Source organism: Phaenicophaeus curvirostris, chromosome Z (assembly GCF_032191515.1).
Source record: "Phaenicophaeus curvirostris isolate KB17595 chromosome Z, BPBGC_Pcur_1.0, whole genome shotgun sequence".
NCBI classification, from domain to species: Eukaryota; Metazoa; Chordata; class Aves; order Cuculiformes; family Cuculidae; genus Phaenicophaeus; species Phaenicophaeus curvirostris.
Genome location: NC_091431.1, coordinates 29,384,602 through 29,401,288, shown reverse-complemented (window position 1 = coordinate 29,401,288; position 16,687 = coordinate 29,384,602). Strand labels below are relative to the sequence as shown.

Sequence of the window (16,687 nt, the reverse complement as noted above, 5' to 3'; positions counted from 1 at the left end):
TCTTTGGTGCCCACTGACATAGGTGATGTGAGAGCCAGATGTTTTTCAATCTTGGTAACAGTTAGTATATACCATCACAACTCCCTGCTTTTATAATTTGTGCTGGTATTCCCTATGAGCACTTAGCCAGCCTGTAATTTTTCTTTCTGACAGTTTTAATTTTCTGTCCTTTGAGATAGCAGACACTTGTCTCTTCCCGTTTCTCTGCCTGTGCACTAAAATCATGCATGTCAATGGAATTTCCAGCTGTGTTCTGCTGAACTGACAGGAGATCTTCTGTAGTTGTCCTGGTTTTAGTCACTGTTAAGTACAAGAACTATGGAAAACTGATGCAGGTACTGCATGTATTATTATGCTCCAGTTCTTCATTATACATTGATTTAAAATCATCAACAATAGTGACTAAATTAAAGTCACTGGTTTAAATTTACCTCATAAAGTTTCCAGTAGTTCTACAGAAAACAGAAAAATAGACTGTGGTCACTTTTAATTATGAGAGTTTATTATGAGAGTTTAATTATGTAACTAAGCCTTTCGAGTTTCTACTGAGCATTCTATTTTTTCAAGGAAATGGTTTCATTTTAAGTAGTAAAACCTAAAGCATTAGGGCATCTAACTTTGCAGAAATGCAAAGCACTAAAATCTAATCAAAGGCAGTGGATGGTGATGAAGCTCAACTAATTTTGAAATTAAGCCATTGTCTGGGTGTTTGGTAGTGTGTTGTTTCGGGTTCCCACCTCCTGCCCCCCGGTTTGTTTATGTTTGTGTTATATATAAAACCAGGTTTATATTAGATTATGAATGACTTCCCAGTCAATGTTGGTGAAAGCATGGTAATTTTCAGCACAGGGAAGGGAGGGCAGGGAGGGAGTAATTAAATTGAAGGCTAAATTAAAGGACAAGGTTCTGAGTGCATTTTCATCTCTATTTAAAGTAACAGGAATAAGAACAAAGTGGACTTTCCACAACTGGGCACATAAGGCACACTATACTTTGTCTCACCACTTGTTTAACATGCAAAATTTTGTCTTGAATCAACAAACAATGTTCCATAAGTCAAACCTACGAATGTAACCCATCTTGCAAATCCATGCAGTGGGGATGGAATGGCAGATTACTGCTTTGTGTAGCCAGAGCAATACCCTAGCCACACAGCAAAGTAAGTGCTAAAACCCACCCAGACCTTTTGTGTTCTTCTGAAGGTAATATAAATTTGATTCAGATTTTGTTGTCATTTTGCATTTTCTGAGATAGGAGATCTAGGCTAGGACTGTAACTATGACTGTATGGAGACTCAGGATTTTCTTTACAAGTACATAGATTTGTTAATCCTTTTTGAAGTCCAGAAAATTTACAGGACTTGAGAAAGAAGTCTTCTCTGGACACATCTCTGCTGTGTGGTACTGGTACTGAATATTGGTGTTCTGGCTGTCTTTATTTTTTTTTAAAGAAAAAATCAAGAGGTAACATGGAGTTGATCCAGATTCAGCGTCTTTTCAGTAACAAAAGGCGGCATGAAAGAAAGAAATGTAATGGAGAGGAAGTGCAGTCTGAATAAAGATCTTTGAGTCATGAATTCTACACACTGATAATTCTGTTAGAAAAAATTAAATTGCTAAACTGCCTTGAACTTAATTGTTATATAAATGCATTCACTATATAAATGCTTACCTGTAAAACTATTTGACTCAGAATACGTGTAAGTCATACCTTGCATCAGTGTGTGGGAACTTTTTAGCGTGCTGCAGAGCAAAATGTGGAATTGGTTATGTATGATGAAAAACAGGGAGAGTGCAAGAAAGACAGACAAACAAGCCTAGTAAGCTTAACTGGAAATATGATGCCTTAAAACCTAGAATTATTTGTATGATGTGTTACAAACAATTGGATCCGATCCAAAGTCATTACCAAAACTTTAAAAACAAAAATTAAAAAAAATATTTAAGTCAGATTCAGCTTAAGTAAGTTGTGGTATTGTGTGGATTTTTTTCTTAGAGACTTTTATTCCTTTACCTTGCTTGTGATTGTTCAGTAAAGCAGATACAAAAGCTTCTAATGTATTTGTTGATCTTCTGCTCAGCCATGTTACTTCTGTTCCCCTCAAGTAATGCCCTTTTCCTCTTAAACACCACTAAGGATTAGTGCATTAGTGCATTAGTAGTGTGAAAAACCTTTGATAAAAATGGCACTTCTGTGCCTGAGATCCCAAGGATTGAGAGGTGTAGTAGGTTTGTATAACTAGTGTTTAAGATTAATGATGCACTTACTCTTGCCCTTTGCTCTCTGAACTTGACCACAGTGATTTTTGTTATATTGGTTTATCATTTATCAGAAAGGTGGGATTTTCTTTAACTCGCTCTTAAGAGTAAGAAAAAAAATGTAGAGTTGAATGTTGTGCGTTAGACTTAACTGACAGTTCAAAATATTTGTACTTGGCATTCCATAGTGAAATGATTGCTTTCAGTGATTGCCTATTTGCCGTGTAATGTATGACTTGTTTCTAAGAATCCTATTTTCACTAATTAATGTACTTTTTGTCCAAATTAAGCTATTCAGACAGCTGTAGAAACATTGCAAGATCAGTCTGTAGAACATGCTATTTTTGGTATTACTCATTTTGCTTTCTTTTCTACTTTTTGCTCCCCTCGTCTCTCCACAGCATCATTTATTTCTGCAAAGAAACAGAAGAATGCTTTCAGTTGTGCTCAGCAGCTCTACAGCCTGTGGAGAGTGTGGGCAGTCTCTGTATGCAGCATCCTGGAAAATGTACTTTCCCTTGAAGTGATTTGCTGAAAAGCACGTACTTCTACAGTTGTTCCAGCCTGCTTTGTTGCACTGCACTCAAGGTCTGAAATGCCTGGTCTCTAATACTCCCTGCGATTTGAATTACTTCTGCCAAAGAAAAACACTACCTGCTGCAGTTATCTAAGGAGCCCCAAAGAGCAAGGATGCTGAAGATGGCCCTACGTACCTTTTATGCAGTTTGGGGTTTGTTACTGGGAGTGGCAGTAGCATTTGGACCGGTACCGAGGATCACTTGGGAACATAGAGGTAAGAAGAGAAACTTCAGTAGTGTAATATGGGACGTTGCCACAACCTCAGGGTTTCTGAAACTCATTGAGGCTATATGTTCTTCCAACTTTCTTGCGATGATTTTGGTCAGGTGTTGATGGCTTTGCTCAGCTTATAAATTGCTTAGGATCAGAATGTTTGAAAATTATTCAGGCACTGGGTTAACTTATTTCAGATCTTTCAAGCAGTTCTCAAAAAAATAGCTTTTAAAGGATGAATTTTGAGTTTGGCTTTCTCAGCTGGAGGATCCCCCACAGCTAAAGCTTGCTTCAGGAGAGAAACTCAGTAGATTTATTTTGTTTTAATGAAATTATTTTTGAGTCTGAACATACTAGCAAAATGCACCTCTCCAGCTAATAATGTTCTTATTGCTTTTTTGGGCAGATGTATTTTAACATTAAGCCATCCTGTGCACTAAATAAATCACCAGGTGAAGGAATGATAAGCATTTCGCTCTCTTCCAACAGCATTATATGGTGCCTACGGTTGAACCAATCTTTTGCACATGATACCGCTTCCTTTGTATTTGAAGTTGCAGCAAATATTTATAACCTCCCAATACAAAGAGCAAGAGTCGGCAAATGTGGTGTGAAGAGAAATAGTATCTTCCCCCCACCCCCCCCCCCACTTCCCTTGAACCTCCATGTGGCATGGGTGCTTTAGAATCATAGAATGGTAGAATAACCAGGTTGGAAGAGACCCACCGGATCATCGAGTCCAACCATCCATTCCTATCAAACACTAAACCATGCCCCTTAGCACCTCATCCACCCGTGCCTTAAACACCCCAGGGAAGGCGAATCAACCAGCTCCCTGGGTACCCTGTTCCAGTGCCCAGATTCTACAAGATTTTGTGCTTGGATCCTCCTTATAAAAGTAGTTAGTTAGCAATAATTATTTACACAAATGTGCTGTCACTGAACAAAATGAAAAAAGTGTATGGGCAGTATGAAGAAGCAGCCTTGGGGACATTAAATACCGTGTAGGAAAAGATAGATGAAGGTTAAGAATGTAGAAATGGTAAGCTGATTTGTGCAGTGACTGTAGAAAGTGTTTTTCCTCGTTATTTGTATAGCAATTAGTGAGTTGCTGATGTAACTTTTCAGGGAAGAAGGGTCTAGACAAGGCTAATAGTTCCTGCTTAGGCTTCTTGATGCTCCTATCTTGTATAATAGTTAAAATTTGGCAAGTTGCTGTTTCATGGTGTTACAGTAATTCACTGCAGACTCACATACAAATCAGTCAAAATAAATTGAATTTATTTTCCTTCCTACTATTTCTCCATGTCTCTGCTAAAGATTGTTGCATTTAAATATGGGAAGCATACTTTGAGTAGGAGAGGGAATTTAGTTCAGTGGAGGAACGAATGTGTAGAGTTGCATAAACCACTTCATCCAGTTGGGGAAAACTTTACTGCCAAGTGAAAGACTTTAAAATGACATAGTTGAGAATCTAGTTTAAAGTAAATGTTTCCAGAGTAGTGTAGTTGAAAATGTGGAATTTATAATGTTAGAATTAGGCAAATAATACATTGTTTTCTGCCCATATATTAAAAATCCAGTATAATTAATCTTGTGATAGTCTCTTGCACAAAATATGGTCTCCCAAGCTTTCAGTCATTTTTCCATTATGCTTGTACATGCAGAAAATATTATTTTTATATATTAGTCATTTTGTGTCATTTTTTGTCCTAGCCATTCTGTTCCAGTCTTCAGACTTCCTCATTCCACTGTCTTGTCCCCCATGTCTCCTTTCTCTCATCTTCTTCCTTTTCGTCTCGATTTTTCCTTATATTTTTTTCTGTCATGTGTTTTAACTGGTCTCTACTTCTAAATCAGCTTATTGACCCTCTAGAAATGATTCCTTGTTAGCTTCTGTGTGTTCTTGCTGCTATGCAAATATCCTGAAGTGGCATGTTTTATTGTACTGGATTTTTGTGAGATTTGTTTGGGATGATTGCAAGGGACGTAGTGACTGACCTAATTTTCCACAGTAGGTAGATACATGGAAGGCAGAAGGTGAGGAAGGACTTGACAATGTACTTGTAAAGTGGAAGGTTAGAAAAACGTGAATTAACGGGTAGGAAAAAAATGAAGGTATAAATTATAGAGATCACTACAAGAGGAAATATTTGTGCATCTGAAATGGAACGAGAAAGTAGAGACAAGTGATTTCGATGTTGATGACAGGAGCTGGTGTTTCTGCTGAACCAAGCTTATAAGGGGCGTCTCAGCTCTTATGTGGTTTGTCCAAACTAATTCTTGCTGTTTTCAAGACACCCAACGGCTTTTAGACAACTTAGAAAAAAGACCCGTTAACTTCACCCTAAGTGATTTTGTTTCTTCATGTGGTGCTATTTTTCTTTCATTTCAACAGAGATCCAGCTAATACATTTTCATGAATCAGAAGTATCAAACTATTCAACCTTGCTGTTAAGTGAAGACAAAGATGTTCTATATGTAGGAGCTAGAGAAGTTATATTTGCATTAAATGCCGCAAACATTGCTGAAAAGCAGCATGAGGTATGTATTTTAACACATTATCCTCCATGAAGTCAAATTTGGAGTATGATTTTTGATTTCCTGGTATCAGTAGCGCTGCAGTTTCGGCAATAGATACCTAAAAGAGAGAATACTGTGTGTGGGCTACTCCTGTGTTATTTCTGGAAGATTCTGTAGAGTAAAACATGCCATCAGATGAGAGGAAGAAATGAGAAGTTAGATACAAACAAGTAATTAGAGGCCTCCTTAGGTATTTTGTTCTTCGAACAAGATGCTTGACTCGAGGGACTTCAGGTACCAGCTGTAATGGTGGTTCTTATACATATTTTTATTATCAGGAGTGGGCTGGGGTTTTTTTGTTTTTTTTTTTTATCTGAATCAGAAGGTAATCTAATCTGAGACAGAAGCAAAATCAGAGCTTGCTCAGGAATGGCAGGCTGCAAATGTGCTTCAAATGAAGTGAGGGCCTTTTTGATTTCAGATTCTGTTTTGTGTCTCGAGGTGTGTCCACACAGCAAGCAGTGGTGCAGGCAGGTCTGATCCAACTTGCTCAGAAAAGTACTATGGAGGTGCTTACACTGGCTTCTCAGAGTAGATTAGCCCATATAGAAGTCAGCTAACATTATATTGCTTCCAGTCCTTCCTAAAATCCTGCTTCTTACCCCATCAGGAGCACAGGTTGACACTTACAGGCGTGGCATGGAATACCACCCAGGATGTTTTGGAAGTTGCTTATATGATTTTTATCTGAATAATATGTTCACAGATGATAATGGGCAGTTTCACCAGCATGTAAAACTTGTATGTGTGTGTGTAGCTGTCAAAATTGTACTTCTCTGTATAGTGTAAATTAGTCCAATAAATTTTCTTTCATTCCCTGCCTCCTGAAGCATTTTTCATTCAAATGTGAATGAATTTGAGAAGTACCTAAAATTGAGAAGTACTTTAAACACTTGAAGTTGCATTTCCCTAATGCATATAGTAATAGCAGGTTCTTTTGCAATTTGAAGGGAGACAGCAGTGATGATCCTAAAAGATAATAGCAGTGGTTTAGCCCTGCATGAGCCCTGCTTAAGGCATATGCATTTAGAAGTATCACTTCCCCAGGAAAGAAAGGCTTTGAACCTTTGAAAGCTGCTTGCAAAACAGCCTGTATTTGCTACAAGTAGGCTTAGGATTGTCTTTTTTGTGTGTGTGTGATTGCAAGTTTTTTATAGACCTTGCATTTAATTATAATGCCGAGAATGTGGTTTTTTGTTGCTCGTTTTTTTTTCTTTTCATTTAGTTACACTGGAAGGTTACTGAAGATAAAAGGACTAAATGTGCAGTCAAGGGCAAATCAGAACAGGTATGTACTTTTACTGAACTTTAGGAAAGATATACCTTTCACTTCAAGAGGAGTGATGTTAAAAGAAGAAAGGCTCTAACTGTTTGACATTAAAATTTTCAAATAATGACCTAAATTCTTTAATTAACGTGAGCCTTAGAAACTGCAGCATGCTTAGTCCTATTTCTTCGATTCTTAGTTCATTGTTTCTTGCAGGTGAATATTATTTGACTGTTTGAAAATCTGAACACAACCTGGTGTGTTCTTAATATTCCAAGTTTCTCCATTAAAATTGTAAACTATTATTACTTTCGGTGAGGTAATGAATAGCAACTGTTGTGTTTTGTTATTGCAATAATTCCTCCTCAGCATTTGATGTTACAAAATGACTTATAACTTTGTTTTGCTTTGCTTTAGGGCACAGGGTTGGTTTTTTTTTCTGGCCAATGCTGTTCCATCAGTGTATTTTTCACTAACTATACATACTCTTATTGTGTTGCTCAGGACCCCTTGTGTCAGCACCTTACTGGTGTGACTGCTCAGACAACTCCCCGGCACCTGAGCAGCCTCATGTCATGCCAGCTTGGCAGTGCAAGCAGCTCTGCCCCTGGGATCATTTGGTGTTTCTGGGAACCGTGGACTCCTCATGGCTGCCAGCACGCAGGCTGGCTTGATTTTTTGCCTCTCTGTAGAGAAGATTTACTTGAGGTGGTTGACTGTATGTGGTTGTGCCTTTCAGATTGTGTGGCACCACTTTGTATAGTGATACGGTAAAGTGAGGATTTGCTGGGCAATACTTTTAGTGGATGTTTGAAAATGGAAGTCTGCAAGCCCTGTGAATACAAAAAGCAATCCTGCTCTGCTGTTGTGGGTATTTGACATGGGAAGCCCCAAACCTGCAGCCTCTTTGGTTTGCACTGTGGTTTGCATGATGTGCTGAATCCAGGGCTGATAGACATCCTGAATTTGTGGGGTTCTTTGAGGTGAGAGTGTGCTCTGTCACTTGGCTCAGTTTGTTGCCTTTCCTTTGACTGGCAACTACCAATACCTTATCTTAAGGTGAGGCGTGGCAGGTATTTAAGGGCCATTTCCTCCTTGTCTGCCTCTTCAGGATACACTTAGAGATGTTAATTGTGTTCTCCAGGTTCAGTTGGGGTTACAAGTAATAAAATTTTCATACAGACAAAATAAATGAGAGATGTGAATTTCTCATATGTGCCTTGCATGCAGTTTAGCAGATGGTGTGCGCATAGCCATAAGTCCTCCACAGAGACGTTAGACACCACGTTTAGGTACTTTACAAGAGCTCCAGACTTCCGTTTTTCATTCCAACCCTTGGTTTAGCAAGTCACGCTTACCACTAGCCATGCTTTTTCCTTGCTGTACTTGTAACCTTTTAACAGTGTGGTTTATCTTGTAGCCTTGATGTTTTGCATAATGCAATAGTTTCAAAAGTTTCAGGGTACTAACCACTGCTGTTATTCATTACACTAAAATGAGTGGTCCTCTCCTCGCCTATCACCACTATGCTGTTTAGTACCACCAAAAAGCATTTACACAGAAAATTGATCTTGCTCTTCTGATTCCCCCAATTCCCTTCCATCCCCAAGTTTTCTGCCGTACCTAACCCACCATACAGTCAAGGAAATACTCAATTTGGCTCATAAGAAAGAAGAGTAAGGACAATGCTTATCCTTGCCTAAGTCATTTATGGAACAACAGTACAGTGGTGGTTATCTGGCTGCGTACCAGCAGGAATTAAGGGATATTGTTGATGTTGGGTTTTTTCTGTCTTTTGTAGTGGGTGTTTAGAGTTGTTTTTCTTGGTTATTATTATGACACTTTGTGGTATCCTTTAGTCAAGCCTTTATTCAAACTCCTCGTTCTATTTCAGAGCCAAAGGAATTAAGCTTCCTTAGATGAAAGAGCAATTGATATCAGGGACTGGAAAAAAAAAAAAAGGATAGATACAGGTGACAAAGCTTTGTAGCTAATTTAATTCTGTTAGAGCTTTGTCTCTTAAATGGTCTTGGCTATCACTTACTGTTTCATCTAAGCTTACAAGGGATGACAAGGTCTAGAACTTACTCCATGTGTAAATTGTTGTTGTTCCCATGGATTAAATGTGCCTTTGGAGCTTGTGCTTTTGTGGAACAGCTTGAGATGCGCTTTGCTGTGTGTGTGGTACTTGTTTATGCTACCCTGATAGGTATACTGAGGCAGCAGTGCACTAGTGGCTGTAGGAAACTGGTTGCTGCAGGGCTAGAGCTCCTGGAGATTGCAGAGAGATGGTGTTCTAGTGGTGACTGTATCACTCAGCCATATTGATGTAGTGTGGCACAGCATAAGCAGTGGCAACAGATGAGCTGATGGCACAACTGTAATTATTTGCTATTGGGTTGTAGAAGCTGTGGTTTATCAGAATGATCTTTTTCTTATCCTCCATTACAGACAGAGTGTCGTAATTATGTGCGTGTCTTGCAACAGCTGAATGATACATTTCTCTATGTGTGTGGAACTAGTGCGTTTCAGCCAACATGCGATTACCTGGTAAGCATGCACATGCGTTTTGACCTAGTAACAACTGTAATTTAAAAGCAGCTCATATAAACAGTGAATTAATCTCCATTCCCAAAGACTGTTGCATTGCCAGTTGTAACGCTTGGAGCATTTATTACTGTGTCCCACAGTAATGATAGAGTATAGAAATAAACCAAACTGTTAGTTTTTCAGAATGCTTGATGAATTATTGATTCTTTTTGTTTAACTGTGGATATACTTTTTCTTAGTTTACAGAATTCTTTGTATACTGTGTGTTAGCATAACAATTTCTAAAACTGGAATCACATTTTTGTGATTTTCAGCCATTACTGAATGTCCCTGAAATTTCTCACATTCCTGTCTCTGCTTGTCCTGTGTCTGCTCCTAGCTATGCCACAGCTTCATAGTGCTCAATGCTTCAGAGTGAAGTCTTGGTGCAAAATCAAAATTCCCTTTTCTTGTTGCTGAGTCTTGTGTCATTCTCCTTACTGCAACTGTTAATAGTTCTGAAATGGAGAAGACTTCTAGTTGTTTGTTCCTTTTTGTCTCCCTTGCCTTCAAGACTGTCTGTCATCACCTTTGGAACATTGCCAGAATTCACTGTCCTTAGCCTCCAATGTCTTCATTACACAGTATAGCTGATCACTTCCCCAGTACTGTGGCTACAGTTCTCCATCATCTTACTGATCCTCATTCCTTTGATTTTTAAAGAATTCATAAAGTAGCAGCCAGAATACTCTGCTTTTTAACATACAGTTGGAACATGCCTCATCTCACAAGTTGAACATGATCTAGCAATTTTTGGGATTCATTTCTAAAATGCTCTGGGGTTGTACAGATGGATTCAATATATGCTATCTCTGTCCATATATCAATTAACTTTTCTGCCTTTCCTACTGCATGGCTTTTTTGGATGCTTTTTCCTGAGGTCTGTCTGGATTTAGTGTTTTATCTTCTGTTCTTTATTACTCTTGCCCTCATGAATAATAGGATCGTGTTTTCTCTATGTCTACTGGACTTGAAAAGATTTTTCTGAAAATACATATACCTTTTATAATCTTACAAAAAAAGTCTGTGATGCTGGAAGTTGATGGTAAAGTCTGTTATTCAATGTTGGTTTATCAGATAACTTTGCATGAGTCAAGTAACTGAAAGAAAAAGTGCTATCAGTTGTTTTGTGGTTCTCAGTTTAATTTTTTTTTTTTCCAGAATTTAATTTCTTTTGAGCTTGGAGGTAAAAATGAAGATGGTAAGGGCAGATGTCCATTTGATCCTGCTCAAAGCTACACTTCTGTTATGGTTGGTAAGTTCAGACTTCTCATGCCTCTGTTATGTATAAAAATGTTCTTTCTTTTTTGCTGTTGCTCTCCAGTCTCTCAGTATCAAAACTGTAGAACGTGTCAATAGTTTTATGTCTTTACGGTGTATCTAGTTAGACATTAAAATACTTACGTAGTCAGCCTTAGCATATTTCTTAAAAGGAGAACTTAAAACTATAGGTCATTTTGGAAGCAACTTTTAAAATACTAGTTTTTAAACTTTATTTTCAGGTGTTTAATGGCCAGGTGGTCTAAATGTACTTCGACTGCATCTGTAGTATGAATTACTGTCATTTCAGTATGTTTAACAAGTAGAATTTTTTAGCTGTCCTGAAGACATATCCAAGGGACAGAATAGGGAAGTAAGATCATAGAATCGCTTGGCTGGAAAAGACTTTGGAGATCATAAAGTTCAACCATGCCTATCCATTACTAAATTGTATCTCTGAGCACTTTGTCTACCCATCTCTTAAATAGCACCAGGAGTAGTGACACAACCACCTCCCTGGGCCGCCTGTGCCAATGCCCATTCAACCTTTCAGTGAAGAAATTTTTCCTGATGTCTCATCTGAACCTCCTCTGGCACAATTTGAGGCCATTCCCTCTCGTCCTATTGCTTGTCACTTGGGAGAAAGGACCAACACCCGCCTTGCTACAACCTCCTTTTGGATAGTTGTAGACAGCGATAAGGTCCTCTCAGCCTCCTTTTGTCTAGGCTAAACAACCCCAGTTTCCTCAGCTACTTCTCGTAAAACCTGTTCTCCAGCCCCTTCACCAGATCAATTGCCCATCTCTGGATATGATCCAGCCCCTCAGTGTCTGTCTTGTAGTGAGGGGCCCAAAACTGAACACAGGATTCGAGGTGCAGCCTCACCAATGCAGAGTACAAGTGCAGAATCCCTTCCCTGGTCCTGCTGGCCATGGTGTTTCCGATACAAGCTGAGATGCCATTGGCCTTCTTGGCCACCTTAGCACACTGCTGGCTCATGTTCAGTTGGGTGTTGACCAATACCCTGAGTCCTTCTCTGCCAGGCACCTTTCCAGCCACTCTTCCCCAAGCCTGGAGCACTGCATGGGATTGTTGTTTGAAGTTCAGGACTCAGTACTTGTCCCTGTTGAGCCTCCTACTGCCTGTTCAGATCCCTCCGTAGAGCCTTCCTACCCTCAAGCTGATCAACACTTCCTCCCAGCTTAGTGTGATCTGCAAACTTGCTAAGGGTGCACTCAATGCCTTCATCCAGGTCATCAATAAAGATATTTACTGAACGGGACTGGACCTAGCACTGAGCCCTGGGGAACACAGCTTGTGACTGGCCTCCAGCTGGAGTTAACTCCATTTACTAACAAATCTCTAAGTCTTGCCATCCAGCTAGTTTTTTACCCAGCTGATGTTATGTCTGTCAAGGCCAAGGGTAGACAGTTTCTCAAACAGAATACTGTCAGGAACAGTATCAAAGACTTTAGTAAGGTCCAGGTACACTGCACCCACAGCCTTTCCTATGTCCATTAAGTGGGTAACCGTGACATAGAAGGAGATTAGGTTAGTTTGGCAGGACTTGCCTTTCATAATCCTGTGTTGACTGGGCCTGATCCCCTGACTTTCTTGTGTGTGCTGTGTGATAGCACTAAAGATGACCTGCTCCATGACCTTCCCTGGCACTAAGGTCAGACTGACAGGCCTGTAGTTCCTGGATCCTCCCTCTGTCTTCTTGTAAATGACCCTTCTTGTAAATGGCTGTAATATTTGCCCACCTTGAGTGAAGTGGAACTTTCCCAAGTCAACCAGGACTGCTGGCAGATGATGGAAAGGAGTTTGATGAGCACATAAAAATATTTATTGTGATTATATTACTACATGATTAGACACCACTGAATCTTGATTTTGTGAAACCAGAGCTCATGGCTGTACCCTGGTGTCACAAGATCATAACAAGGAAGCTGAAAGTAGCACTAAACAGGAAATGAGAAAGAGAAGAACTCTCTCTCTGCTTTGTTGCCTAAATTCTTAAAAGTTGATTTTCAATAATGATGGCATAGAAAGAGTAAGGTAATTACTTTCAAAACTTCTGTGGTGTTTCTTATGTAAATTTGTATGTTTGAACATAAACTGTAGGTTTAGTGTTGAGGTACCATAAAAACAACCTTGACTTTTGACTTTTGCTGTGTTAGAACAATAATAAACCCAGCTGTGGAAGTGTTACCCTTGAGAATGGTCAGCAGAAATGTAAACATAGAAGACGTGTCTGGGGCAATTCAGAGAATATCTTTGTTTATCCTTTCTTGTGGGAATTTTAAACTTACATAGTCTCCCAAAATATTTATGTGCTCTTTTTGGTATCCAGTACATTAAAAAGTCTATAATACTTTTTTTTTTTTATGTTAAAGATGAGGAGCTTTATTCTGGGACCTCATACAATTTCTTGGGAAGTGAACCTATCATTTCACGGCACTCTCATCAAAGTCCTCTGAGAACAGAGTATGCAATACCTTGGCTGAATGGTAAGCAGGCATAAGAACTGGCCCAACCAAATTGTTTTTTCTTCTACAATGTTACACTTACAGACAAAGAATTTTAATGTATAACACAAGGTAAGGGGCAATTGTCTGATATCTCAAAGAGGATGGATTTTGTTATGCTGGCATACACTGATGTGTGTGTGTGTGTGCCATCAAGAGATTCAATTTTGAAACTTAAGTGTTTTCATCAGCGTTAACAATGAAAACAACTTCAAGACATACAGGCTTCAACTTGATTTTAAACGGCTACGATTTATTTTCTAGCTGCTTGTTCATCTTTGCAATAATGCAGCATAGTTATGATGTGGTAAGGAGGAGAATGGTTTTGGTCTATAACAGGCTTTCAAATCGAGCTGATCATGGTTCCTAATGACTTCAGTTCCTGATGATTTCAGTTCCTGAAATACAAAATTTACTAAGTTTTCTGAATGCTCAGAAGCATGTGGCTTTCTGTCAAAAAGAATCAAAATAATGAAGTTAGTATATTCCAAAAGATGCATTATGTCCAGAAGTTACTGGATACAGAGTTTTGTAGTATATGTTGTAATGATACTATTGTATTGAGTGTTTCAGCTGAAAGCTGAAATAGAGCAGAGGCAGGCAAAGGAGGGTATCTCTCCAAGCCCATTGGAAGACCACACTTGAGTGTGGACTTAAGAACATTGAAATAACAAGATATCAGACCGTAGAGATCTCTCAGGTGTCTTAGTGTATTTACATAGGGTTAGTGGTTTTGGTTTTTTTCTTTATTTCTGTTTTTTCAGAGATGCTGTTCATATCATGAGCAGGAAATTATGTAGGCAGGTCAGTGACTAGAGAGCAGGTAAATGCAGTGTGAGGTTTGGACAAAAGAGGACTCTTAGAGGTTCTTTGAGGGAATTAATTTAGTTGTCTCATATATAATAAACAATTTTTCTCTTTGTGTCTATAGAGCCAAATTTTGTTTTTGCTGACGTGATAAGAGCAGATCAGAACAGCACAGATGGAGATGACGACAAGATATACTTCTTTTTCACCGAGGTGTCTGTGGAGTATGAATTTGTTGGAAAACTGATGATTCCAAGAATAGCTAGAGTGTGCAAGGTGTGATGTAGTTAATTTACTTTTACTTATTCAACTAGAATTTTGTGTGTTAAAAAGCATTTATTATTGTGGACTTATTACCAGTTAAATGGAAGTTGTCAAACTTAGCGAATCAGAAATTTCAATCGGTTCTTCAGAACTGAGAAATCCTAATTGTTGCTATGGGAACAAATACTTGATTTATCAGTTTTGCACAGTGGGGAAATTTCATTATATCTGAGCATTCTGCCTATCCTTGGGGGAAAAATCCCAGCTACCACAAACTCCACAACAGATATTGTATTTGGTTTAAGCTGAGCAGATAATGTATTTGTCAAGCTACTTTGAAGTAGCTGTATACGAAGAAAACTGTAGCTGTGTTCACAGCAGAATAGCTCTTGACAGTGATGTAGCAGATGGGACTTCCATGAAGCTGTTAGATCTTCCAGAGCCTCAAGGAAAATGGTCACCAGCAGCCTGATTCTGTCGCTGTGTTTAAAGCTCCATGTGTTAGGCTGATCGAAGTACGTACTCAGGAGTGTTGGTTAAAAATCTTGTTGATGGAAGATTTTTTCCAGAAGGAAATGTTGATTTAACAAAAAACTTCGCAGTGGAATGTATCCATTTCCTCAGGACTTTTTTTTTTATTTCCCCAACAGGAAATTTATCTCTCTCTTCCATTTTGATTAGGTTGAAATGTTTTATTTTGACTTTACTGTTTCATATTTAAACATGGAAGTCAAAACATCAATAACAAGTTAGTGCCCTTGAGATTTCCTTTAAACAAGCGGCTGGAGGCAGGTTTACATAGGGCTTGCTGTTATTTCCCACTGTCCACTGACAGCCTGTGCATGCTTAAAAGCGGGGGAGGGTATCACGGAATATAAGAGTTTTATTGCTGCTATTTGCTTGAAATCCAAAACAATGGCAAGCTTCAAATCTATAAGCATTTACACTTAATTGTTTTCAGAAATTTTGCAGATTTCCTTCAATACTTTGCACGAGCATTGGATAGTAAGTGGGAAATACAAAGGCAGTTTCTGCTGACAGTGCTAAGCCATTGCCACATTTCTTGTAATGAAATTATTAAATGCTGGGCAGGTTTAATGCATATTGCAACATAGTTTAAATCACAGTTTAGATGTAACAGAATGGGTGCAATGTTACTTACATCTTTTAAGGGACAGTAAAATACTTCCTTGTACTTATTTTCTTGTTCTAAGTTTTTTTACTGGAAGTACACTGTTAATCTCAATTTTTAAAGTATTACTGAAATGTGGTTCTTTTCTAAGTCCCTTATGTGATCATGTTGATAGAAATTGTTTGCATTATTTTTGTTGAATCCACTTTTTTTCCTATGGCTTCCTTACTTTTCTTTTTTGAAAGTGTTTACATTTATTGACAGCGCTCTAGATGAAATGTTAGAAAATAAAAGGGCTCAGTAAGTTTGTGCTATATAGCAGTGGTTCTTAAATGCATAACTACTACTTCTCACAAATACCTTTTTATTTTTTTAATATCAAAAGAGAGATCAAGGAGGATTAAGGACCTTGCAGAAAAAATGGACTTCCTTTCTCAAGGCCAGATTAATTTGTACCATCCCTGATAAGAATTTAATTTTCAACATTATCAATGATGTTTTTATTCTCAAGTCTCCAGCTTTGAAGGAACCAGTGATATATGGAGTTTTCACCCCGCAACTGTAAGTGTGGTGTAGACTTTTCCTGGATAAATACTTCTAATCTCAGTTAGTTACTACCACAAGTAATACTCCTATGATTCTTTTTTTCCTTTAATCCTGAACTTTTAGGAATAACGTGGGGCTGTCAGCAGTGTGTGCATATAATCTGTCTACTGTAGAAGAGGTTTTCTCAAAAGGAAAATACATGCAGAGTGCTACAGTAGAACAGTCTCATACAAAGTGGGTACGATACAATGGGGAAATTCCTAATCCTCGACCTGGTGCGGTAAGTTTCTGTGGTCTTGAATCTGATGGCTAGTCTTTTCTTAATGCTCAGGAGTAAAGTAAGTAGGAAATATTAGATAACCTACTAAGGCTTAATTTTAGTTTGCCCTGATCTGGATACCTTTTGTTATAAAGACTCAAGTGATTTATTCTAAACTTTGTATCTGGGAACCAAAGTTGGCTTTTTTAGTTTATAGTTGATTTATATGCTGGTTTTTTACAATCATTATTTTGGTGCTTATTTTCTAGTGGTGAAATACCTGCTAGTAGACACTAGGCAATATCCAATACTTCTCAGTTCATCTGAACAGAAGTGTAGCAATTATCACATTGTCTCAGTAGGTTCAGCAGATATATCCTGTGGGGTGCAAACTAGATGATG

General features: G+C 38.4%; 1 protein-coding gene across 3 annotated transcripts in view; it reads left to right on the top strand.

The window, feature by feature from the left end:
* Positions 1-2,687: 2,687 nt before the first annotated feature.
* The window catches only part of SEMA4D (semaphorin 4D), a 37,925-nt gene continuing 23,925 nt past the window's right edge, over positions 2,688-16,687 (top strand). The window contains exons 1-9 of one of the 3 annotated variants that reach the window (XM_069879919.1): positions 2,688-3,051; positions 5,449-5,594; positions 6,859-6,921; positions 9,352-9,450; positions 10,651-10,744; positions 13,146-13,259; positions 14,209-14,360; positions 15,866-16,041; positions 16,150-16,306. In XM_069879919.1, coding sequence (XP_069736020.1) covers positions 2,949-3,051; positions 5,449-5,594; positions 6,859-6,921; positions 9,352-9,450; positions 10,651-10,744; positions 13,146-13,259; positions 14,209-14,360; positions 15,866-16,041; positions 16,150-16,306 — 1,104 coding nt within the window. In that variant the 5' untranslated portion in view covers positions 2,688-2,948. The remainder of the gene's footprint in view (positions 3,052-5,448; positions 5,595-6,858; positions 6,922-9,351; positions 9,451-10,650; positions 10,745-13,145; positions 13,260-14,208; positions 14,361-15,865; positions 16,042-16,149; positions 16,307-16,687) is intronic. The other 2 variants (XM_069879920.1, XM_069879918.1) reach the window with 2 other exon arrangements.